The 26,082-nt window shown below is 30.0% G+C and overlaps 2 protein-coding genes across 11 annotated transcripts in view; one reads left to right on the top strand and one right to left on the bottom strand.

Moving 5' to 3' along the window:
• Positions 1–26,082, bottom strand: part of superdeath (Suppressor of ER stress-induced death) — a 58,567-nt gene that overhangs the window by 29,241 nt on the left and 3,244 nt on the right. The gene's annotated exons all lie outside the window — the stretch shown is intronic.
• On the top strand, positions 7,450–25,747 carry LOC116434127 (organic cation transporter protein). Of its 9 annotated transcripts, XM_031992861.2 has the most exons (4): positions 7,453–7,690; positions 14,437–14,701; positions 17,631–17,861; positions 21,718–25,747. In XM_031992861.2, exon 4 carries the CDS (start codon positions 22,146–22,148, stop codon positions 23,823–23,825), a length of 1,680 nt encoding a protein of 559 aa, XP_031848721.1. In that variant the 5' UTR covers positions 7,453–7,690; positions 14,437–14,701; positions 17,631–17,861; positions 21,718–22,145; the 3' UTR covers positions 23,826–25,747. The 9 variants fall into 9 exon arrangements, with proteins under 9 accessions (XP_031848724.1, XP_031848722.1, XP_031848721.1 ...); XM_031992864.2 differs by lacking the exon at positions 17,631–17,861 and having other exon boundaries at positions 7,450–7,690; positions 14,542–14,701; XM_031992859.2 differs by lacking the exon at positions 17,631–17,861 and having other exon boundaries at positions 7,456–7,690.

Raw genomic sequence — 26,082 nt, 5'->3', positions numbered from 1 at the left:
CTTTATGTTTCTGTTTTAAATCATTCATATAAGTATTTTACGTTTTACATTAGATATTACTAAAATTCAAATTACAGTGAGTTACACTTTGAATGTTAGCTTACTGAATTCTTAACTTATTCACCAAACAATGTTAACTAGGAGGATTCTATATTATAAAATATTATAACTTAATTCTTGATAATTACTACAAATAAATTATCATAAATTATTAATGTAAATATCTTAAAAATTTAAATAAATCATTAAATTACTATATAAATAAATATATATTATTTAAAAGATTAATCATTAATCATTAATTATTATATTAAATAATATTATACATATTAATAATGATATTACAATGTTATATTATATATTATTCTAAACTATATTATATTATTATAATTTAATAATTGATAGTATCATTATCATTATTATTATGTATCATAATAATGTATTGTAATTATACATCAATTATTAAATAAAGACAGAATATAGAGATATAATATAATTTATATTAATATATAATATACAATATAATAATTAATGATTAATATATTAAATAATACATATTTATTTATAAAGTAATTTATTGATTTATTTAAATTAATATATTTATATAATAATTTATAAGTATAATATATATATATTTATAAGTATATATATATATATATATAAGTATATATATATATATACATTATATACATATTTACATTATAAAACAAGAAATTTCCTAAAGAAGAGGAAGTAATCGGATAAGAAACAATCTGCGCGAAGAAAGGTTTCGCCTATCTCCCCGAGAAGCTTACTTCCGACCGGAAGAAGCCCACCGAATTTCATGTCTGTGGCCGTAGAACGAATCTTCTCCGTTCGCTTGTGTTCGCGTACGTTACAATGGTAGATGACGGTGTTTTATTCCGTAAGAGTACACCACAATGAACTGTAACCCAACCAGGTCCTATATAGATGGAGCACGTCCTGCATGTTGGTTCGGATTACTCGTATGTGCCCACTGGATTTTCGATTCACTTCTATCCAATCCTCAAGAACTTCTCAAGAAGGAATTTGATATCGCCCTCCCCTATGTGCTCAATTACTTAAGTATATCAACAAAAAACGAAACAATTTTTTGCTAATGAAATCGTCACAGAAACTTAGCTTTTAACCGCTTAAAAAAGATAAGCTGGAAACGTGGAAGAAAATTTCCTTCAGATAGCTTCACTTGTAACAAGTGGAAATTGCTAGTTACGAACAGACGTGTTAGCTACTTTCTATTCGACAGCACACACGCTGGATTAGATTTCCGAACCTGATTACCACGAAAACGAAGCATCATATGAAAACTATTATTAAACTGTTAAATTTGTATGCATTTATGCAATTCAGAACAGCTGAAGATTTAAAATTGGGTAGAATGCACACAATACGAAATAATATGTGAAACTTTCAGAGTGTAATGTTTTTTGTAATATTTAATAGAAAAAATCATTGTCTATTGTAATTATATATTTTTTTTAATTATATATTTGAATCTGCATAAGGATTTACAGTATAATTATTAAATTATATTTGCTACTTAGTATTTTGTAGGGAATCATTTTCTTCCTGCTAATAAGGTCACTCTGGAAACACCTTGTACAATGCATGTCTGACTATGATGGCAATTGTAGCACTTCATAAATACTAATCATTATAAAATTTCAAATTTTTTCAAACATAATTAGAAAAAGAAAGTTATAATGGAAAATGGGTTTTCATGAAAAATATTATAAAAAGCACTATACTATATGTTGCGTCGCTAAATTTCTTTAGGAGGGTTATTGAGACACCTTCTGCGAGGCACATTGGAGCCCTGAATATTTTTTACCATAGCAGAAATAAAAGCCCAAGGAACCATTACTTCAATAATTTAGTCGTATTTGCTTCGGCACGTTTTGCCAGTTTTGTAGATTTACCATAACTTTAACTTACATCTGTTTGCCAGAAGTCGAGGCGATCCTTGGTTTTATTACTTGCTATGGTCAGTGTCAAGAACGTTCAAGACCCTTGCGTGGGTCACCCGGGGGCTGCAATCGGCAACCCCCTCCAGGATCACCGGTTGAGTCCCACTCGGACAAAGTTTGTACTCCCCTACCAAAAAAGGTTTATAAAAGCCCACGCAAGGTACAGAGAGGACACACAAGAAACATTTGGAACGACACACAAGAAACATTTGGAACTAGACACACAAGAAACATTTGGAACTAGACACACAAGAAACATTTGGAACTAGACACACAAGAAACATTTGGAACGAGACACAAGAAACATTTGGAACAAGACACAAGACGGAACATAGACGTCGTTGTATACTCTCGCCGCTGACGATTATTATTGAACTAAGCAAAAATAAACACTAAAGTATTCTTCACTGAAGTAATTAGATACAGTCCACTTTCCAAACAGTTCGCACAAAGTTAAGTCGGCGTGCGACGTACGGGTTTCCCTATAAGATTTTCGAATAGAAAACGCGTACACAACACTATAGATATTTTATATACTTTCTGTATCGTGTGCATTCTATGTAATTTTTCACATTAAAATGTCCTGTAAATGCATCAAAATTCATAGGTCGTTCATAAATGTAGTTTTCATACTACAGAATACATGCTCTATTTGCGACTACTTCAGAGGTTCTTCTGCATTAACTTTGTGTACCGAATTAACACGCGTTAGCTACTAAAGTAATAAAGAATTGAATGAAAGAAGTACTCTACAACTTTAAAAAATTCCACTACAAAATATATCTTATTAAATTTTACATATGCGTATCTGTTGTCAATCTATAAAATTCGCAATCTTATGTATTCACAATACCACATAATTTTCAAGATTCAGTGAAATAAGGATGTTGAACAAAGATTTATATTTTGATATAAAGTCTTCGAATAGTAAGTATAAATGTCTGATATTATTATTAGCATAAATAACTCTTTATTAGAATAATTGACATCTTTATGTTGTATAATAGTTGTAATTAAATATATATTAAACGTCAGTTCATTTTATGAAACAGTTATAGAATGAATTAGACAGTAAAATGGAACTACACTTTCTAAAGGAAAGGAAACGCATGAAGGAAATTACAAAACGTACGAAGTGCAATGTTAACAAAAACGTTAATAAAATTAGAAGCGGTGTGAACTCTCATGAGTGCAAAGTCCTTTTAATTCAAGGAATAGTGTTCCGTCTAAATTACTGCATCATAAATCAATCTTCAAAGTTATCCATTCGTAACGCAATTGTAACAATTTAAGAAATTAGAAAAAACAGTATTATGTGATGGAGGATATTTTTTTATTTTATAAAATACGTGAATATAATTATTACTATGTGTATACAGAAACCTGTTTTCTAAATTCACACCTCAATCTTTTTTTCTGAAAATATAGGAAGTATACAACGTGGACATATAACACGTACAAATAAAATAATTTGCAAAATGAAAAAGAACATAAAATAAACAAAATTTTATTAATCGCTGTAACATAAAATATGAAATATATAATATGGACGAAATAACGAAACAGCTCCAGTTTTATGAATAATTATGTAAAATTAATAATGCATCAAAAGCATTCAATAATGTTTAAATATATTATTTTAAAATAAATTTTTCTTCGTTTGTAATTATTATGTCTCCAAAGTTTCATATAATACAGAACATCCGCTACAAATTCATATTCAATTTCCCAGAATTGTCTACTTAAATTGTAATATAAACAAATTCGAAAACACATTGTTATTTTAAACATTTAGTTACAATTCATTACAAATGTAGTTCTTTAAAATAAAAGACCAGAAATAAATAATAATAAAGATTATACAATTGATGGTATGTAATTCCATACTTTGTTAATAAACAAAAGAAATATAAATTGAACATTACCAAACTTATTTATGTCATGCCACTAAAACTCGTGTTTTATCTAACGTAATATAAAATAAACAATATTGTTCCAATGAAGGGATATTAACATTATTTGTGTCTATGTTACAATATTAAAAGACACCTTTTACAACTTAGACATAAAATTATTTTCTAAGTTTAATCATGTTTCCTCGATAGACTTCTCAACTTCTCCTATAATAATTATAAAATTAAGTCAAAGTTCAAAGCATTTATTTTTTGTGTTCTGATATATAACATTTCTTTCTTTATATTGATCTGTTTCAATTCCCTCTGAATCTATTTAAAAATGATATTTATTTAAAATTTTTTCTTTTGTGGACGAGATTTGTTAAATAAATATCATCCAATTATAAGAATAAGGTATGTAAATAAAGTTTATCTAAAACACACTTCGTTTCGTTAATTTTATTAAATTACCTCTTGATAAAAATATATATACACAAAAGACCGGTAGAAATAGTATTAATTACGATTGTGCTAAAGGATTTCAACAAATTTCTGGCACATGTGAGCGGAATGTGGAAGGTCAGTTATCTGTCACGATAACACTTGGCTAACTGGATAACTGATAACTGTATCCATGTCATTACCCACTTACCTCTCTGTTCATCTCTCTCCTACTTCTACATAGTGCTAGTGCTCATAAAATAAATCATATAATCGGATAACGAGAGCCGTCTCCTTGCTACTTGAAAGAGTAACACACGCCAGCTCGACTATCGAACCCCATTTAGAATTGAAGCCATGAATTCCAAAATAGTGCAAATCAACCAATCGACACTTCGAGAAAATCAATCTTTCTTTTTATCTTGGTTCATTCAGTCATTATCTATTTTGTTGATTCTTGCTGCAATCATTAACTACACATACATCTTTGTTACGTGTGCATTTTTAATATTATTAAGTAGACCTAAGTAAGCTGAACACAGTTACATTAATAACTCATATAACTCATACAGATAATGTTCAAAAGTAGACTTGTGCTACTTTGGAATTCACAATCTCGATTCTTCTTTCTCTTATTTCTTCCAACTTAATGGCGACAGGTCAAATTGTTATAAAATATGGTTGAATGGAGTAAGTCAAACCTTTAAGGACATTATTATAATGTACCACATGCTTATATTGAAAACTAGTATACCAGTAGTATACTACTTGCAGTAAGATATAAGATACACTATTATGAACGAAAGTATCCGTAGAATAAAGAAATTATCGGACAGTTATGAAAAGTGCACAGAAGTAATTTGATTTGAATTAATTTTTCTGTGTTGGACATTATTGATTAAGAGTCAACAGAGATTAATTGACTAAAAATTATTCTTAAGAAGAAATGAAATTATTAATTTAATATATTTTTAATTGAAAAGGTCTGGAATTACTGAGCCTGGAACAGTTCTGTAAATATCACTACTATACAACATATATTAAACAATCATAAAGGATTAACATCACAGACATGAATAATATCATATAATATTGTTAAATAATAATAAATTATAATATCAAATGAAGAATAAGAAACTAGTAATTACTATCAATATAAGATACAAACAAATGAATACAATACAAACCATTCTAATTCTAAATAAACGTCTACACGCATATTCAATAAAGATTATATTAAGTCGTCCCATAAATTCATGCCATGATGTATTTATACTTCTCACATCACGTTTCCTAATCACAGAGCGATACGAGAACTTGGGTGATTAAATCTTTATGCTTCAGAATAGTCAGTATGTAGGTGTTCGAAAGCGACAGGTCGTGAAGGTATAAGAATTTTATATTTAATAAAATGTATATACTATTATAGAAAAATGAACAAACTACAGAACAGCCTAATATTAAGAGTTACTCGTAAGTCAATTACTGATGTTTATGATCCGTTGTAAATATTAAAAAGAATAATGACTTCGTGTGTAAAATGAATCAAAATGATTTTAAATACTTTCATCTAAATGGTTACAACTCTTCTGATACTAAATTCCACTGATTTAAACAAAGATTGTCGAGACTAACAATTCGTCTAAATATTTATGCATTCTCTATATTTTTCTTTTCTTTTTCCTTTATACTGATCTATTATAATCAAGTATAGTTCTATCAGTCAAACATGTACTGCTAGAAAACATTCTATTCGGATGGTAAAACTTATTTAAATATTGATTGTTTAATACGAAAATCTTACTACGATACAAATAGAATTTTCACACTAAAACTACTGAGCAATTGCAGTGAGTTATTTCTAACTTTTTATAAAAATTGTAACAACACATTTGTTTCAATACACAAATTTATTTTACGATCTCTTGCAAAAGCGTCTTCACAACTTAAATACTTGCAGAATAAAAATTCTGAAATAGGTAAATGTAGTTCTAGTATTAAATCCGGTAAACCACAATTTATACGAAGGCAGTACAATATGTCTGTACAATATACTCTTGAGATTTCTGAACTTTTATCATTTCAATTTCTATCGCATAAGAGAACCGGTATTTCTAAAGTATCATGCAAGTATTGATATCTTTATCGCGGAGTACCGGTTGGTTCAGAGAACTATCCACTTGACCTTATCTACTTTTCCCATTTGAATAGGTCAGCGACACAAACCACTGTAATACAATCATATAGAAATGTATGTGATCTTAATTTAATTACATTTTATCTAAATCAAACAAATCATTTCTTTCACGATAGTAAGGTGACTTTTCTCATAAACGAAAGAGTATGGAATTTGAACATTGGAATGTTTGTACAATCCACACGCTATATTCCATTAGGTCGGCACGTGTAACAGCACGGAGCTATTTTATTTTCATGTATGTATTTCTTTTCTATTTTCATTTTATTCTCTATGCCTTAATGGCTAGTTGAGAAATTGGTCGAGTATATATATAGTATATACAATATTAATAATTTTATAATTATGATAATTATTATAATTATTATATTATATAAATATATCACAAATGAAACATTGTTTAACTAAAATTATATCCTTTTCAAATGCACGTAGGTTTTTTATTAAATCATTAAAATTAAATCACCAACGATTTTACTTTAATCTCTATTAAAACGAAACGATTAGCACAGTAACCAGGTCACTAACGAATAATAGTCATCAAGACTTCCAACTAATAGTATTTCAACGTCTTTATAACTTATCTGAATTACAGAAATTTTATGTTTATATAAAAACATAATTTAGCACTTTGATGCTAATTAAATAAAATACATTGATATCAAAAGTTCATATACCATTAAGAAAATTTCTGTTACGAAGTACCGCAGAAATGTTAAGTTTCATAGTCATCACTGTATGTGTTTTTCTCTTTACGAACGTACGGAAGCAATGACTATCAGGTCACTAATAAATGCAAATAAAGTTGACACAGTGTTTCAGCACATGGGTGTAATCCGGACGCCTTGCCCGATAACGCAACGAACGAATAAATAAAGATAATTATGAGATAACTACACGACGGAGCTACCAGCAAGCTCATAAATTAGTTCGAAGGCATAACGAAGCTATCGAAGTTTCATCCGTCAGAAAATTTTTATTTCGCACCGCTATGACTTCATTATCTCCTACCAATAAGAAGTACACGATTTGTTCGCCAGAGCGCTTCGTTCACTTTCATCCGGTCGCAGACGGTTGCCTCCTTTCGCCTGTTAATCATTTGCCGCTTCAACAATCACTAACAATCACTCCTCGATTTCTAATTGCACCGTGTAACCATCTTATTCATGGTAAGTACTTATTAGCATCGATAATGTCACTCGAATTATCACTTGAACGTTTCATCCCCACTGTAAATTAAACGTTACAGGGCACACCACCATTAACATACATCATTTAGTCTTCACCATGTAACACAATAGTATTATAATACCATTAATTAATAATTATTATTAATAATACAGTAAATTGTATTTATAAATTATAACACGTAGAACAGCAACGATTTTTAAAGAAGAAAAGTTCGTTCAAGCGAAGATTTCAATCGATTTCTTTTTATCTCTTCTTCTGGATTTTTCATGAAAATATTTGCCAGGTCAGTCGTGATACACTGGATAGTCGTGTACCCAATGCCACAGAATATTTCATGGTCTCACGGTGCGATAGAGCCTAGGAATCCATTTAAGTATATTGGATCAATGTGATCGAAGTTGGCGTTCGAGGGAGGTCTCGCTTAAAAATCCAATATTCTGTTCCGAAGCGCCTTCGTTAAGACAACGATCTTGCTAATGATGGACTCATTGACGCTTCGTAGTCTTGGCGCGACGAAAAGTGTCCTGTGTAATGTGTTCGACCCCGATAAAAGCTTCCGCTGCGGGTTTATCGAATAAAGCTTACGAGATAAAGCTAGTGGTAAAAATGAAAGTGATTGAAGTGCGAGAGAGTATGGACTTAGTTATTGCTGTGACAGTTAATTTATAGTAGACATGTGTTCACACATCCACGTCGGGACATGTTCCTATTTGTTTAACACTAAAACTACCAGATGGATGAAAATGACTCATTCCTGATGTCTTTTCTTTGCAATTACTAGAAAAGGTAACAGATGTTTCTCTACGAAATTATTAAAGAAATTGATTTAGCAATACGTAAACTGAATTGTAAATCAATTAAGGTCTCAATAGATGAACTCTTGTAGTTTTTGTAGAGGAATTTCAAAACGTCAATTTAACTGCTCGGTAGGTTTAGTATTAAACATAGATTGTAATAACAATATTTGCAAAAATATTGATGAGGTGCAATCTTTTATTACGTGTCTAGTTTTCTGACTTCAGTTGCTCACTGTGAGTAAACGTCAGTAAACAATTTCATGAATAATTTAATTATTATTAACACGTTGACTGCTACGATGGTCACCGATGCCCGTAACGTCTAAATTACTTGAAAACAATTACAAGAGGAAAACTGATGTATCAAAATATTCAGGTAGGTAGCTAAATAATAGTATAACTTAGAAACTATGACACCAAACCATTAATACGTTAAGCGCCATGAGAATCTTGAACGTTTTACTTCTTTATTCGTAGCAAGGGTAAATAGGAACAATTATAATTATTAATTATTTCGTTCACTTATTTATGTTATCGAATATTTTTTAATCGTCAGCAGTTATCTTGCATATAGTAATTTTTTTCAAGTAATTCAGATGCGTCGGTCATCGGTGACGCGGCATTTAACCTGTTAATAATGCTAAGACAATTTGCCTTCGCTGTAATATTATAAGTAATATCATACGAAACGCTCTACGTTCTCGTAATATTCAATGTGTTTAGAAATTATAAGATTTTAATTAAAAACGTTCAGTTTTGCTTCGAAAAAAATGTAACGAGTCTATTTCAGTTAACTAATATTTTCGTAGCCCAGTACTATTTTTTATCGGATAATAAATTACCATCTGAGATGGTGGAGCATACTGCAAACGAGTAAGAGTGAACACTACTGAGAAACACGTTTGGACGGCTTCTGCAACTTCAAAGCTTCCCTTAGCGATGTCCACGCGGATCGACTGTTTATGCAATATATTCCTTTCTTTTTCATTAAATGTACTTTTATAGAAAATTAGCTGATCAATTAGTGAAGTTTTTCTAATGAAAATGAGACTGAACATAATGTTATTTGAGGAAACTGTCAATTAAATTTATAATCAAGTTGAAGAAGTAGTATATCGTTTCTTTTATAAGATCTAATAAAAAATAATTAATCCATGGAGATATGGTTATACAATAATAAAAATTTAAATTATATTTAACAAATGACCAATTTCTTTTACCGCCATTTAAAAACATATTAATTATCTACATACCTGTGTTATCCGCAATGCTTTATTGCATTGTTTTAAATTGCAGAAATCGTTTGAAAATAAAGCATCAAATGAAAATATGCAATTCTTCGATATTATGTTTCACATTAAAATTTCATGTTACGATAACTTGATAATTTAAATTTAACATTTCAATAATTTTGAATGTAATACGGGCATCATTTGGTTTTATTTATTTTCAATTTATTACTTCATTACAAATTACTTTTAAATAAAGCTTTACTCAGAAACAAAATCATAAATGTACCAAATAATTTCGAACTAACTTTCTTAGATCGATGTCTATTTCGAAAAATGTAACAAGTAAAACAATGAAAAAGTTTTTCACAGCCGAAGTTTCAATAAAGTATGAGATTATAAGAAATTTTATTTAAATAAGGTTTAGAAGAATTTACACATTTGTGTTTAATTACACTTGAAGTATTACCAATATCCCTGCGACATGTATACAATTTTTCAAATAGAAATTAAAGTGATTGGAGATTAATTATTTTATTTCAATTATAAATTACATTTAAAAACTTGTATGTGCAGAGGTTATAGCAAATTAACATACATTCCTGGGAAACATCTTCAACGTGCATTGGGCAACGAAATGTTGCTGTACACCGTTATTTAAGGATAGAGTCTCGACCATCATTTCCATTACGTGTTGTATAGGGTGTCTCAAAAATTACCATTCTTTATTAATAGTTATCAGTAATTTCCAGAAAAGAAAATGTTATATTTTGTGCATGTATATGTGTTCTTTGAAAACCACATATTGATAACATCAAAATTATGTTTTACTTCGATTAGTATACGACAAATGATAGTAATACTTATTCAATTTTTTAATATTTATTAAACGCAAGACCGATTTTTTATCATATCGCAAATTTTTATGCAAAGTAAATATAAATAAATATAATTTGTGAAAATTAGAGTTAAATATAAGTTCACATTCTCTTTCAATGATTTTTGTGGGAACGTTAACATAGAAGTGGAAACGATGCAGCAAAATATTGCAGTAAAACTTATATTTAATAGAAATACTCATTTAGGTCTCCCTTTTTCTTATGAAGAAGATAGAAAAAAAGAAGATTCGTAATTCCTGAAATACCTAGTTTAAAAAACAATAGTTTCTAGGGGCTTATTTCTAGTGTATAATTTAATTTATACGTTGATATACTTATATTATTAAACTCATACACATTTACTACCAATTATTAAAGAAATATGATTCTTCAGTTGGACATAAATGCAAGTTTCCACATAAACAGATAATATAATTATCTCAATAACAAATTACAACGAAAATCATTCTTGGTAATTAATTGTTGCTTCATTAAGGTCAATCAAAACTAAATTTTTATTTGCACAAGTCTAATGAGTTTCATCGTCGAATTGTGTTTATTTTCTACATACGTATTTACTAAATGATAAGTACTTACACTTATCATTTTTATTTCTCAAATTAAGCTTCGACGTGATTTTAATGCTTCGCATCGTTAAAACTTCAATATAATTGTATCGTATTCCAATTACATTTATAACTCGATCACTTCTATTATCAGTTATTAACTTGAATCATAATGAATACATAAAAATATGATAATAACACGCAAATATAGCTTTAGAATGACATCATTGAAATTTACCAAAGTTTGTAAAGCATATTTACTTAAACAGTATAAATATTCATGAGCTTAAGAACTAAAAAAAACAACTGTAAATATTAACAAAAGATTAGTTTTAATACAGATTAAAATTAAAAGATACTTTTTAATCTATATAATATATAATATATAATATATAATATATAATATATAATATATAACATATAACATATAATATATAACATATAATATTTACATTATTTTTAATTTTAATATTTATTTAATATTAAATTAATTCATTTATTTAAAAAAGGATTAAAAAGTATACTTTATATTTTAGCATTTGATAACGAAAAAAATTGAAATATATTTTTAATAGCGGAGTGCTATTTTGCTGCACTTAGTTAATTAGAAAACTGTTCTCTCATATTGTTAATAATTTTGCCTTTAATCCATATACATATTACGTAAAAATCGACGCACCTATCGTATTTTTATTTAATTACAATAATTCTGAAATGGCATATGTAATTCTGAAACAGGCTGTAAACACGTATAGACCTGAGCCTTCCATTCCGTTGAGCACATTTTTTCTTTCTTGAAGTAATTCGGCACCATCTTCCAATCCCCTTTTACAAATATTTCCTGCTTGGCAACTATCCTGGAATGTCGATACATGGCTTGCCTTACGGTTCTTGTAAGTTTGCTTGCTACGCCGGCATAATAATGATTCCGTTTCCTGGATTAGTTGATACCAAATGGTAATCGCTATATCTTCACCTCCATCACGATTGAATTGCTTCGATATCAGTGAATCTCAAATGTTCACGATGCCTCGCGATTTCATGTCCGATTGTACATCAAAATCCTTTCGATATATCATTACAATGTATATAATACTGAAGTTAATGAGCGTTTAATATGATTCATTTGCAATCATTACAAAAATGTAACAGTTAGGGTAAGTCAGTGAGAGAGGTCCACTTTTTTTTAAAAAGAACTATTACATCGTAGATGTTATTGATACTATAAAAAAAATGAAGTGAATTTTATACAATTATAGGGCTTTTATGTATTTAAATATGATAAAAGAAATATAACAAGGAAATTTCAAACAAATTTTTTTATTCAACGTAACGATTCTTTTTGAATATATTTTTGCTTTGCTGGAAATTGTAAAATAATTTTAACTTCAATTCTTCTTATTTGAAAACGCATTTACTAATTGCCTTCACTAAAGAATTTGGTTTAAATTGATTTTCATATAAATTTTAATAACCGTTTTTACTACCAATTTGTTTTAATGCAGATTGACAAATTATAGATATTTGTATGTTATAATTTTAAATAGAAGAAAAGAAATAGAAAACTCGGATTATAATTGGTTTAATGTCTTCACAAAAGTAAATGAAGTACACAAACAACAATTATTTTAATTACTAGATAATATATATATATATATATATATATATATATATATATATATATTATTATAATTTTCGTATTACAACAAAATTATCTGAGCATATATGATTACATAATTTCGTTACATAGATGGAATATTAATTATTAAACTAAATTTATTATTATTTTTTATTAACACTGAAACTAACAAGCAGTTAAATTGACTTTTCGAAATTCCTCTATAAAAACTCCAAGAGTGCATCTATTGTAACTTTAATTCATTTATAACACAAACTGCGTATTGCTAAATCAATTTCTTTAATAATTTTTCAGAAAAACATCTGTTATCTTTTTAATAATTGCAAAAAGAAGGGGAATGGATCATTTTGACCTGTCTGATAGTTTAAGTGTTAAATTGAATAGTTCATTTCGCACATATTAATTTTATGTACCACGATTCTTTTTCTTTCTTCTAACAACTATAATATCAATCTCGCATTTCCAATAACGGAATAACTTTCCTCTTTCAATTAAAACGCTATCATTTGTCACCGAACTAATGCCACTACAAGTAAAATTTATTCCCAAGCGGAAACTGATTTGAATGAAGTTGCGCATCGATAATGCAAATCTACGAAGCCCACGGACAGTGTCAAATTAGCATAAAATAAACTCGTCGCATAAACAGTCAATAGGTAGGCACCGGACAATGACTTTCTCTTCTAAGAATCGTTGCTACGTACACTGAAAATCCATGCTGTAATTGTTCCTTTCTAATCAATTATCCGTGATTATGAAAAACCAGTACTCTCGCAAGAATTCCAAATAAAACCAGTATTCATTTTGTTACCAGAGAAACATATTTCTGTCTAATAAAATTCACTTGAACTAACTAAAATTAACCCCTTGTCGTATTATTCACTTTCGCTACTAGGTTTACGTAACTTTTCACCATCGACAATTTGGAAGAAACGTAAACAAATTGTCTATTCCATTGTAAGTGCAAATTTATTTTGAAGACAATAAATTGGTAATAGCAAAATAGACTTTTTCTTTGATCCGTGGACAGTGAACATTGATTTTTATTAAATTAATCTGGAAATTTGCATCGCGAGCCTCATTCGTTATTGCATGACAAGGAGTTAATAATTGAATATATTAAATTCAATAATAATTTCATACATTAAATTCAAATTGTATATATTAAATCTAATATTAATTTCATATATTAAATTTAAATTGAATATATTAAGATACACTTCTTTTCTTTTAAATCACTCGTTATTTATTTATTAAATTAACAAATTAATACACTGAGTCCAGTGAAATTAACTAAATTAATGAAGGATAAGAAAATAAAATACTTGAAAGTACATATGTACTTGCTCTGCGTTTTAATTAAAATTATCTTCATTCGGCTTCTTATAATCAAAAAGTAAAAGTTAAGACGCTTTTAGCTGGCCCTGTTGCCGAGAAGAGAATAGATAAGTACTTTCATGTAACTACTTACAATTGAAGTACTTGAAATTCACGATCTTGAGTACTAACACGTGCTTCGATAAGCACACGCATATACACACGCAAACGCATATACAGATTTACACGTATACACACCTTTCGTAACGGTTGCTCCAGTTTATCTTGCATTCGACAGATCAGTCATGTTCAACATTCCTCGCGGAACAATCAAGTAACCGGGCATTGCGAGACGATAACCTACCTTCGCGTTATGATCCATTAATTCCGAAGTTCAAATTAGGGACGTTGATAATTGAACAAGGAGGCTCAACGAGCTCGGAAAAACGGCGATGCCGTGGATCATTTAATTGACTGTTCCGACTTCGTTTCTCTCAGTGAACGACTGACATAAACAGGAACCGAACCTTCCCGGAGGATTTTGCAAGCGATTTTTTCGAGATGTGAGTTTTTCAACAGAATTTTTATATAATTAGTTTAACATGTTCACAGCGGCATGTACCACTGGTGCTACACAGCTGATTTATAACATTAAAATAAATCAAAGTTAACCGGTTAATTGCGTCTGACGAGTATACACGTCATTTTAAAACTTGAAATGATACTAATTCTTTCAACGATGAATTCTTCTTCGTTTGGCTTTGGTTTGTTCATTAAAATATACCTCAAGTGCTTTTGCCCTGCGTTTGACGAGTACACGCTTCAGTTTTTTATTTTATTACGCGTAGAACGAGAGATTTTTCAAACTAAATTCCACAGTGGACAGGTTAATAAGCAAATGATTTATCAAATTATTTATTTACATTTAAACAGTAGCTAGCTAACTAAAGTTGAAAAATTGGAGACGTAACAATAGAACGCACTACAATATTATTTTTGCAAACATTGTTGTTATTACTATCTATAATTAAACATATAAAAACACTCGAATTGTATATAAATTCAAAAGTTGCAAATGAATAATTTAATTCAGCTTTTTCATGAAAAGTTAACGAATAAGATTGTAGTTTCTTTTCAGGCAATTGTCTAAGTGTTAAATAACAGCGTATATTCAGTTGAAATCTAAGAAAACAGGTATAAAGTTCGAATTTTCTTATAATTATTACTGCTAACAACATTTGATCACCGGTGAATTGAATTCTTTTATCAAATATTTTTGTATCGAGTCAATTCTAAAATTTTTGTATGCTCCACTCGATGAAGTAGCGATGTAGGGTTCCATTTGCATCATTGCAACGTTGTTCTCCGTCTTTAACACTTAGGCAACCGCTTAAAAAAGACGGTAACTATAGTGTTCCTCATTCGCTTTAATTGAACTCTTTTAACTGATTTGATTAAAAACCATGTTTTATAAAAGCAAGAAAGGTATTTGACTAATTACAAATGATCTCAATTTAAGATTTATTAAATAATAAAAAAAAAATAAGCACAAGAAAGGGCAACGCGTTGCAAAAGATAAAGTGGGAGATCTCATTAGGTTGGTTAAGTGTTAAGAATAATTATAGCATTATTATTCAGTTAATGCGTGGAATATACACTGAGTGATTGGCTGGTCTTTAGCTCCTAAAATAAATGGTATCTTTTATGAAAAGTTATGTCGTAAGTATTATGAATATAAGAGTGTTTTATAAAAACTGTAAAAATTAGATGGCTCTGGGATTGAAATTATTATGTAGCATTTTTGTGAGAATTGAAGCGATGTAACAACTGAACACAGTATCAGATGTTCGTTTCATAACTGGCCTTAATTCAATGTATCCTTTCACAAAATGAAGAAACGACAGTAGAGAAGATTGTGCACCGTGAAGAGCATGTATTATATATATCGTACGCATCATAAAATTACTATAAATTCAATTTACACGAAACTTCGTGTTTCAAACGTAACATCTCCACTCACTGCTCCACCTATCATCTTTCTATATTGTATCTTCCATGATTCACTGATGTATTTCTTCAACTGCATGAGATTTCATTTCTATTTTTTCTTTCAATCGATAGATACTTTTTAACTACAACACTTCAATTTTTTGTATCGAGGATATATGGCACAATATTACGGAAAAGGAAAAGTTAAATTTTCCAAACCAATTCTAAAATCAATGTTTCAATATTTTGTTCAACTCCGATAGGTTTTTTTCAGTAAGGATGTACAAGATTAAATCAAAGTGTATGTTTAAAATTTGGAATTGTTAAGTATTATAAACGATTAATATATTCATTAACTAATTCACGACTGTTAGCAACTGACTATAAAATTTATATGTTTATTATTATTCATTTGTACGAATAAAATCCAAGTCAATATTTTGAAAACCTCTTTAATTAAATATTTATTTATAAATTTTAATTCCATAGTTGTACACTCTAGTGGCAATATTTAAATGAAATTGTTTTGTACAAAATATTTTATGTCACAAAGAAATGTTATGTAGCATGTATAAATGGACATTTCCATGCATACTGAAAATATGTATTTATAAAATAGGTACCATTCGTGTTCCATTAAGCCTAATGGCATACATACCGCGTAACGACGAATTTTTTCAAGTGCCAGGTGTTATGGGGAAATATTATTAAGTAAATGTTAAATAGTTTGGGGGATTAGTCAATGTACGCATTCGTACATAAAAGTACCAAGAAAATCTCAAGGTCAGCAACTTCTTAACCGAACTATATGTTTTCTAATATATATAAATGCATTCCACATGTAAATATATTGGTTGCAGCTACTGAACTGCAATAAAATCAATTCCAATCGTGTATGAAAGAAAAATAATTGTATCCAATCTTGTACGAATAAATTTGAGTTTAATTAAAAAGATAGACATTTTCTTCTGAAAAAATACTGGATAACTAATGATATATTAAAATATACAAAACCTTTATAGTATTACAATACAAACTAATTAAAAAACCCAATTAATATATATTTAAAAAAATAATTTTACAGTATCCACTCAAAAAATACCTGGTAATCATGATATTTCATACTACATGCCTTGTAAAATTAACAATAATATAAAATATTGCTTTCATTAATATTCATTTAATACAGAATGTTACTTTTATAGAATGCAGAATTTATTTTTAAACTGACATAAATGTATTAATTTCAAGAATAAGGTACATGTATCAATACCACGAAACGAGTTCTCGAAACTGTTTACCCGAATGCATTTGTCAATGCATTGTATGCCGAGAAATGATAATTGGTGAACCAGGGGCCAATGATTATACGCGTGTTCAAATCATTTCGTGGCCGTTTATGCATACGCGAGTTCATTGGCACTGACCGTTTCACTCGGTAGCCGAGTAAGGTGCATTACGATCAAGGGACACTGATTCCTTCATGCAATACTGTGTTGAAAGGAATATCGTGTGAAAGTAACCAGGCAAGATGGCTGATTGATATCCACAAGGCCATTCACGAGGTGCACGACAGAGAGGTTGAACGCGTGTTAGCCTGGAGGAACGTATGGAACCACATTCGACGAAAATTTCGTTACGGGAGACACGTAAAAATAGATCCTGAAAAATCGAACGGACAGAAACCGGTTACTCCGAAGTGAATTAAGAAGGAAAACGATCGAATCTCCTGAGGTATGGAAAGTTTTCACACTAATTTGACGAGCCGTGAGGATCCTGTGTGTTTCCTTAAAAAATTGACACCTTCCTGACAAAAGTGAACTTCAATCTTGGACGAATGAAAAGGAAATTTTCAACTACCACGATCGACTTATTCTTCTTATTATTGAAAAGTAGCTTTGAATTTAAGAAGAATTCTAATAAATAAGTCGTTTAGATATCGGTTATATATCAAATGAAATTTATGTCGTGACATATTTCAGTTTGTATTATACGTTTAATAATTAGTACAATGGTTTTGGAACAGTGTTAATGATCAAATTCTGTAGCTAATAATTGTGGAGGTTTTAATCAGATTATTTCAGTAAATGAAAATGATTTTTGAGTGAAGGAGGATCGACAAAATTTTAAATTATTCACAATTAAGAAGTTGGCTTGTAATAATGAAATTATTGCAGTGGAATTGAAGGAAAATCAAATAATTACTTTTAATCGTTGTTTTGTGTATTTATAACGTACATTGAATATTTTGCGCGTAATGACTGGTAAATAACATTCGATATCACGAGTGATTTGGTTTCGTGAATGTTATTAACTGAACGGCTGCAGTTGACACCAATGCATTGATTACGTGAAATCGGTTCGTTAACTTTCCTGCCTGAAAAAACATGGAAATGTAAAATCTTGGAATTAATTAAAATTCACCAAAAATACGCGAATCCTTCAAAAGAATTACTGAACAAAACAAAGTACTTTATTGGTTGTGAATCACTCAGGGCTTCTTCAATTTTAATCCCGCTTCTATTTGGAAAGATGATGATAAAGCTGACAAAAGTATTCGTTTGATATCCAACTTGATTATTAAACACAATAACAAATAAAACGGGTGAATTAAATTCTTATAAACAGAAAACAGAAGTAAAAATGCTTGTCGATTGAATTACATACAAACGATTATTAAACAATATGAAATTACTAGAAACCTACTATATAATGATACGAGACTAATGAGGAATTATATAAATAAGATCATTTTTTAATGATTTGACTAATTGTTATGCTAATTAAAAGTGTAATAACAATTATTTTTAAAAGAAACTTAATAACATTATTATGATTATCGTAATATTGTACATACTATTATACAGAAATATTAAAATATGATATAATATTTAATATTCTATACAATTCAACAACAGTACTCATTTTAATTTTTCTAAGCCGGAAAGAAAATTCCTAAAATAAGAAATATATTACATAATAAATAATTGGAATTGAAAAATTAGGGAAACGGCTTTAAAAATGTTATAAAACACTAAACATTAAACAAAATTTATTTATTTTTCACAACTTACTAAACGTATCAATTTTTTAATTTTTAACGGAAAACCCTTCCCGAAATTTTCTCACGAAAATCGACGTTATTTTATACACAGTACTATTTTTCTTTTCTTCATGTTATTTATCCAGCAAGAGATGCAAGTTTCTTTTACATCTAGGCCAAGAGTCACTATAACCGCAGAAGATCACAATCTGGATAGAAAGCCAGACCGTAAACATTATATCGCAGCCCATTTTATTTAGTAAATAGGTATAAAATAGTTCATTTGAAAAGATTTCTATTTTACATCATCGAAGCTTATCTATCCGAAACAATTCTCAAATATGGAAACTCTTTCGAAATTAGATTAATCGACCCTGTGTCCAGATGCTGGCAACGAAAGCGACTGATATTTGTGTGGTGTACACATGATAAGACGGTTCCATATACGTTTATATTGGCCGTAATACGATTCTGAGTTCAGTCGAATGCTAAACCTTTCACGAGAACTTCCTGAAGCGTTGGTGGACAAAGTGTACACGTGTAAACAAGAATAAATATTAGTGAAAATTTCATTGAAAAGAAAACATTCCAATACTGTGCAATTAAAATGACATTTGTGTTTCACGGAACAGTTATATTTCTATTATTATTATAACACAGAATACGTTCGAACGTTTGGAATTGCTTACCAAGTGAGAGAGAAACATAAATTTTTTAATGTTAACGATAGGATTGAATGTTGGTGATTTTTGTAATACTTTAAATTAGTGTAAAAAGCAGGAGCTGTGTGTGTGTGTGTGTGTGTGTGTGTTTTTAATATATTGTATTCGAAGTCTTTCAGATTGGTTTTGTTAAAATAAGTACCTTCATTTTTAATAAGAATTCTATCATCGATATATAATTAAAAATGAGAAGCTAATCAAAATAATTTTAAATGAGAAAATTTTAGGATCTGTGAAAGCATTCAAAATTTATAAATTAATGAATGAAATAATTAAAGAATGCTTACTGAAATAAATGAAAAAAAGCTATTACAATAAGAAATATCGAACTTTCGTTTTCTCAAAACCCGTGAATATTAAGAATGATTAAAAACTTATGAATTGTAATTTACGTAAATGATTGCTACAAAATTGAACGTACCCCCAATTTGAAAATTTTATTTAAAACATTTATTAAGATATAAACTTATTTAAAAATAGATTTGTTAATAATTAATATTACTATTAATATTACTTTCGGAGTGCTGCGTGAACATTGTAAAAGAAATGTTAATGTATGTTCAACTTTGCTGCGAATATAGTCCATAGAGTGAAAAAATGATCAAAATAGTTTCAGAGTAAATTAATAATTAATTTAATTTAGAAGTAATTCTTTCACTCTTAAAAACTAAATTTTTGTTTAAATCTGGAATGCAGATTTTCAAATAAGGAATTTCTTTTCTATACCTAATAGACAGACTAACGAAGACTAACTAATCTTTGGTTTTCATTTATTTATAACGAACCTATAACTTATAATTTGTAAATATCTAGAAAAAGTATCAGTCTTTTTTTTTATTATATTCTATTATTACGTATACTTCAATTATATTACTTCAACTAAAAATTGTATGGTAGTCCTTCACTGTCAATATCTGTTATTTCCAATGTAAATTCCGAACACTGGAATGCCATCTTTAATACGTATACGTTACTATCTAAGAAACCATGTATCAAATTCTTGACCACACAAATTATAGTAAGTGCTATGTGGTTTTCCCCAGTATACTGTGTGATTCATTCATTATAAATATGTAAATTATTTCTACTGATATTACGTAAAAAAGAAAATTACACAGAGAGGCTTATGTTATTTTAAGACGTATATCTGATAATGATAGAAAAAATGTAAAAATTTATAAATGGCAGATTTTAAATTCCAGATTCCACAACTATTTTTCTATTAGTAATTATATTAAAGTCATAATAGCATACTATCGTTGACTCTTCATGGTTCTAGCTACGTAAATTATGAAAACGATTGATATATTTTTTATTTAACTTTCAATAATAATTAAATAATACTGGCTCATAATTTGGAATGTTATATTGTCTGCAAGGAAACACTACCTTTAAGTGCTGAAACTGTTTTAATTAAATACTTTACGTTGAAGAGCAGAATATTTTGTACAATCAATTCAATAAGATTCATACAAATCAATAATGAATTAATAAACAATTTATTGTACCTTATATCACAAACGAATTACAAAAGTAATTGCTTCGTGTAGGTCATATCACGCTCATGAAATTTTGTAAGCTAAAACATTAATAATTTAATTACAGAAATTCTTTTTATTTATAATAGAATAACTTTAAAATTGCATAGATAACGCGAAAAGGGCTAATGGTCGTTTACTTGTGATTTTCGAACAATGTTTCTAATAGAATTCTACTGAATGTTTATACGATATACAATATTATCGACCACTTTTAATCATTGATTCAATTATATCTATATTTTGTACATAAATGTTTATCTGATTTTTACTGTGTTTTCTTTCAGATCAATCTTCGGAATTATCTCACGAAATTCGTGCAACAATAACCGTTCACATCAGCACAAAAACCAAACAAGAAATAAATACGACGAAGATTTGAACTCGCCAGAAAATTTTATAGAAAATAAATCCAACTCATGGTCAATATGCGAATGACCACCGTTTACTGTACCAACGTTAGTGAGTGATCTAGTTTCGTGAACATCAAGATAAACCAATTCACATGTTTGTGCAACAAAGTTACTTCTACCTTAACTATTAATTCGTTTCATTCTATCAACCTTTCCCGTCACCCAGTAGATTAAAAAATATACAACTATAAATTGAATTTGGACGATCATTAAAATTCAATAAAGCCCTTATTCAATTTAAATCTAACCTCAAGCAATCTTTTCATTAGTCTCAGTCCCCGACCTTCCACTTATTATTAACAATGGCGAGCGTGGACAGAAACCTCGAAGAGCTGATGTCCCACCTAGGCGACTTCGGCAAGTACCAATGCTGGCAATTCTCCTTGCACGTGATCGGTGCCCTTACAGCTGGTCTTCACATGCTAACACTACTAACAGTAGCAGCCGTACCTCCTTACAAATGCAACGTCCCAGAACCCTTTAATCATTTAAACGTTTCATCCGCCTGGAACTCATCATTGCTAATCGATGGCCTGCCTCGAGCCGTGGACGCTTGCCACTACCTTGACGTCAACAATACCATACAAAAATGCGACTCCTGGACCTACGACACTCAGTACTTCCAATCGTCCCGCGGAATGGAATGGAACTTTGTTTGCTCCCAGCGCTGGATGGGCTCATTAGCTCAATCAATGTACATGTTCGGTGTTTTTATCGGTGCGGTCACGCTGGGTAGCATGGCAGACAAATACGGCCGCAAGATTATTTTCTACGTGTCCTCGGTAGCTCAACTGATCCTCGGAGTGACTGTAGCTTTAGTGAACCAATATTACGTTTTCTTGTGTCTGAGATTCCTCTATGGAATCTTTGGATCAGCTGGCGCCTACATCACAGGATTCGTCTTAACCATGGAGCTGGTTGGTCCCTCCAAGAGGACAGTCTGCGGAGTGATGTTCCAGTTAGCCTTTGCAGTCGGATTCATGCTGGTAGCTATCTGGGGAGCTGTGATCAAGGACAGAATGTGGCTGCAGATCACCTATGGGTTACACAGTAGCCTACTAATCGGCCACTGGTGGCTTATGGATGAGTCGCCTAGGTGGCTTTGGGCCCAAGGCAGAGTCAGCGAAGCTCTGGTGATAGTTCGTAAAGGTTTAAAGATGAACGGTAACAATGTAGATATCGACGCAGCTAAGCTAATCAGCGAAGCCAAGGTCCAGCATGTCAGGCAAGAAGACAGGTCCTATGGAGCTCTGGACCTCTTCAAAACTCCTAACTTAAGAAAGAAGATGCTGAACGTCTGTTTGAATTGGTTTGCTAACTCACTTGTCTATTATGGGCTATCGTTAAATGCTGGCAATTTGGTTGGCAATCCTTTCCTAATGTTATTCCTGAGTGGGCTCGTCGAACTGCCATCTTATATTCTAATGTGCTGCTTGATGGACAGGACTGGAAGGCGGTGTGTGGTCAGCACTTTCATGCTGATAGGCGGAGTCTGTTGCATCATAGCTTCCAGTGTGCCCACGGGGAGTAGCGTGGCTGCTTCCGCGGTTGTAGCCATTGTTTTGTTTGGAAAGGCCTGTATAGCTGGTTCCTTCGCTGTCATTTATAATTACACCGCTGAGCTGTTCCCTACCGTGGTCAGGAACACTGCTTTGGGTATCGGATCCATGTGTGCTAGGCTCAGCGGAGCTTTGACCCCGATGATCATGCTGTTGGACTCGTTCAACCCCAAAGTTCCGGCAGTTTTGTTCGGATTCGTGGCTCTTGTGTCTGGGTTCTTAGCACTCTATCTGCCGGAGACTGTCAACCAGCCGATGCCCGAAAGCATCGAAGACGGAGAGAATTTTGGACTCGGAGATACCTGTTTCACGACTTGCCTGGGATCAAAGAGGAAGACCAGTGCCAGTTATGAGGTAACGATGAATCAGCTGGGAGAGAGAGACGAAAAGGAGAAACTAAACCAGGTTGAGGCTACGAAGTGAATTCACAAGGAGTACTACACATTTCGTGACGCAGTGAATTGTGAAAGTGACGATGAACCCTGAGAGACACCGTGATGGTTCTAATTGAATAGCATTGTCGATGTATGGCTGTGGGTATATTGAAATACTGTTTCGATTTTGTTGTGTAATTTATAGCGTTTAAATTAATTTTGTGAATTAATCGAATCGAATTATTAAATTATTAGTTTGCCAGTCGATAATGAATGAACGAAATATTGATGGTACTGTGTTGTAATTAATGATACGTGCATGAATACGTTTGGTTCAATCGATATGTTGTAAATTATGAATCTGTCTGTCAAATATTACTGACAGAAATTTACCTTTTAATTAATAGAAGTTAGCAAATTATAAATACATAAAGTAATGTGTTTAAGGTGACTATAGTATTTAATGCTTAAAAATTAATTTTATTGAATAAAGCGAATTGTAAAAATTCCATTTATTAATCTTGATAGATATAAATGGAAGAACTTGAAAATTGAATATACAATTCAATATACAATTCAAGTATTTAAATAATTATTTTTTATTTACTAATCATTGCACAGATTAAATAAATTTCAAAAACTGATAAATGTATAAAATAATAACAGTTTTATAATCTCATTCTATACGAACTTATTCAGAAATAATTACTGTATACATAAATTGAAATTATTGAAGTATGTCATCATTATTATTAAAAAAGTTTAGTTTTATTGATTTTTAAAAGATTAAATTTCTGGTTTCACGAAATACATTACTTCTGTAATACAAAATATGAATGCAACAATACTGAAACCAGATGAAAAATATCAAAACTTTTAGTCACTGAATTGTAATATTTTAAAATGATAAATGGATGCCTAAGAGCATTCAATTTTGCATAACATTAACGATTATAATCCTTCAATGGTTGTCACCAAACATAGCAACATAATTCATTTGAAATCATTGTATCCGATAGCAAGCTACATTTGTTGCAGCATTATTTTGTAACATTAGTACGTAAGTATAATAGTATACCATTACGAAAGCGTACTTGTAGTACGAGTGTCGACTGCGATCGTAACATGACTATTGAGACACAAGTAGTATTGTTTACGGATAATTTATGCATGACTGTAACCGCGCATGCTAAATTGGTAAACGCTATCGATACGTTAGGTGAATGTAAAACATGGTTTAGAAAATGAGAATTTACGAGATATGATAAATGAAAATATATTTGTAATAAAATATATTTTTGTACTATTCTATAACATGGTAAATTAAATTAAATATGTCGTAATTTAACTTAGTTTTATAATAATAGATAAACTCAATTTATTGGCACGATACGAAAGTTTACATACACTGTTCACTGTTAACATTTTTCAATTGCATATACCTACTATTTTCATTATTAAGTAGCTATTTTGTAATATATTAAGAGATAATCAAACAATATTTATATTGACAACTCTGCAGTAATCAAATACTTTTAAAATATACTGCATACGTATTATCTGTACAGTCAAACGTCCTTCAGATTTAATTTTATTGCTGAAACTTATTTAACACATACATAAACATATTAAAATTGTCAATTCAAGTTTTCTAATACGCATTTTGCCAGAAGCGTCTCAACATGCCGATGACTCATCACTTAACATGTGTGTGTACATAATTAGGAAACTATGCATACAACTGTTTAAATAAAGAGCGCACAATTAAGCAGACGGTATATATACATAATTTTTATCAATATTATTGAACGTAGGAAGACTTTTATTTTATAATCAATGATATAATTGATTTAAGATGAATAAAGGGTATGTTAACATAGACTAAACATTAATCTCATAATATTTCAGTTGAGTAATATTATTTTATGTTGTGAAAATGTTTTGGTTGTTGAATATACAATATAAACGATATATAGTGACTCCTTCTTTAATCCTTCTCAGCTAACAAAATTAAGATCATCTTATAATTCTTAATATCTATCATTACTATTTGTTATTATCTACTTCGGTGATATATGCTATCACTATTGTTCCTATCAAATGTTTTATGAAATTATAAAATTCTCAAAATTGAATCTGTACAATGCTTCTTTATCGCAGCAGTATTTTCAATAAACTAAAATCAAATCTTTAATAGCAATCCTAAAAATATTAATAATAAAAAATTTCTTACGGAATGTGGAGAAAAGAAATAAAATTCTGTTGAAATTTTCAACTTAGGGTGAACGTTCCTCAAAAGTTTTTCC

The sequence above is a fragment of the Nomia melanderi genome, chromosome 1 (assembly GCF_051020985.1).
Source record: "Nomia melanderi isolate GNS246 chromosome 1, iyNomMela1, whole genome shotgun sequence".
NCBI lineage: Eukaryota > Metazoa > Arthropoda > Insecta > Hymenoptera > Halictidae > Nomia > Nomia melanderi.
This window is presented reverse-complemented; position numbering and strand designations above follow the sequence as displayed.

Bases quoted from the DNA above. Each gene is read 5' to 3' on its own strand.
- LOC116434127 (XM_031992864.2), top strand. From the start codon at position 22,146: ATGGCGAGCGTGGACAGAAACCTCGAAGAGCTGATGTCCCACCTAGGC.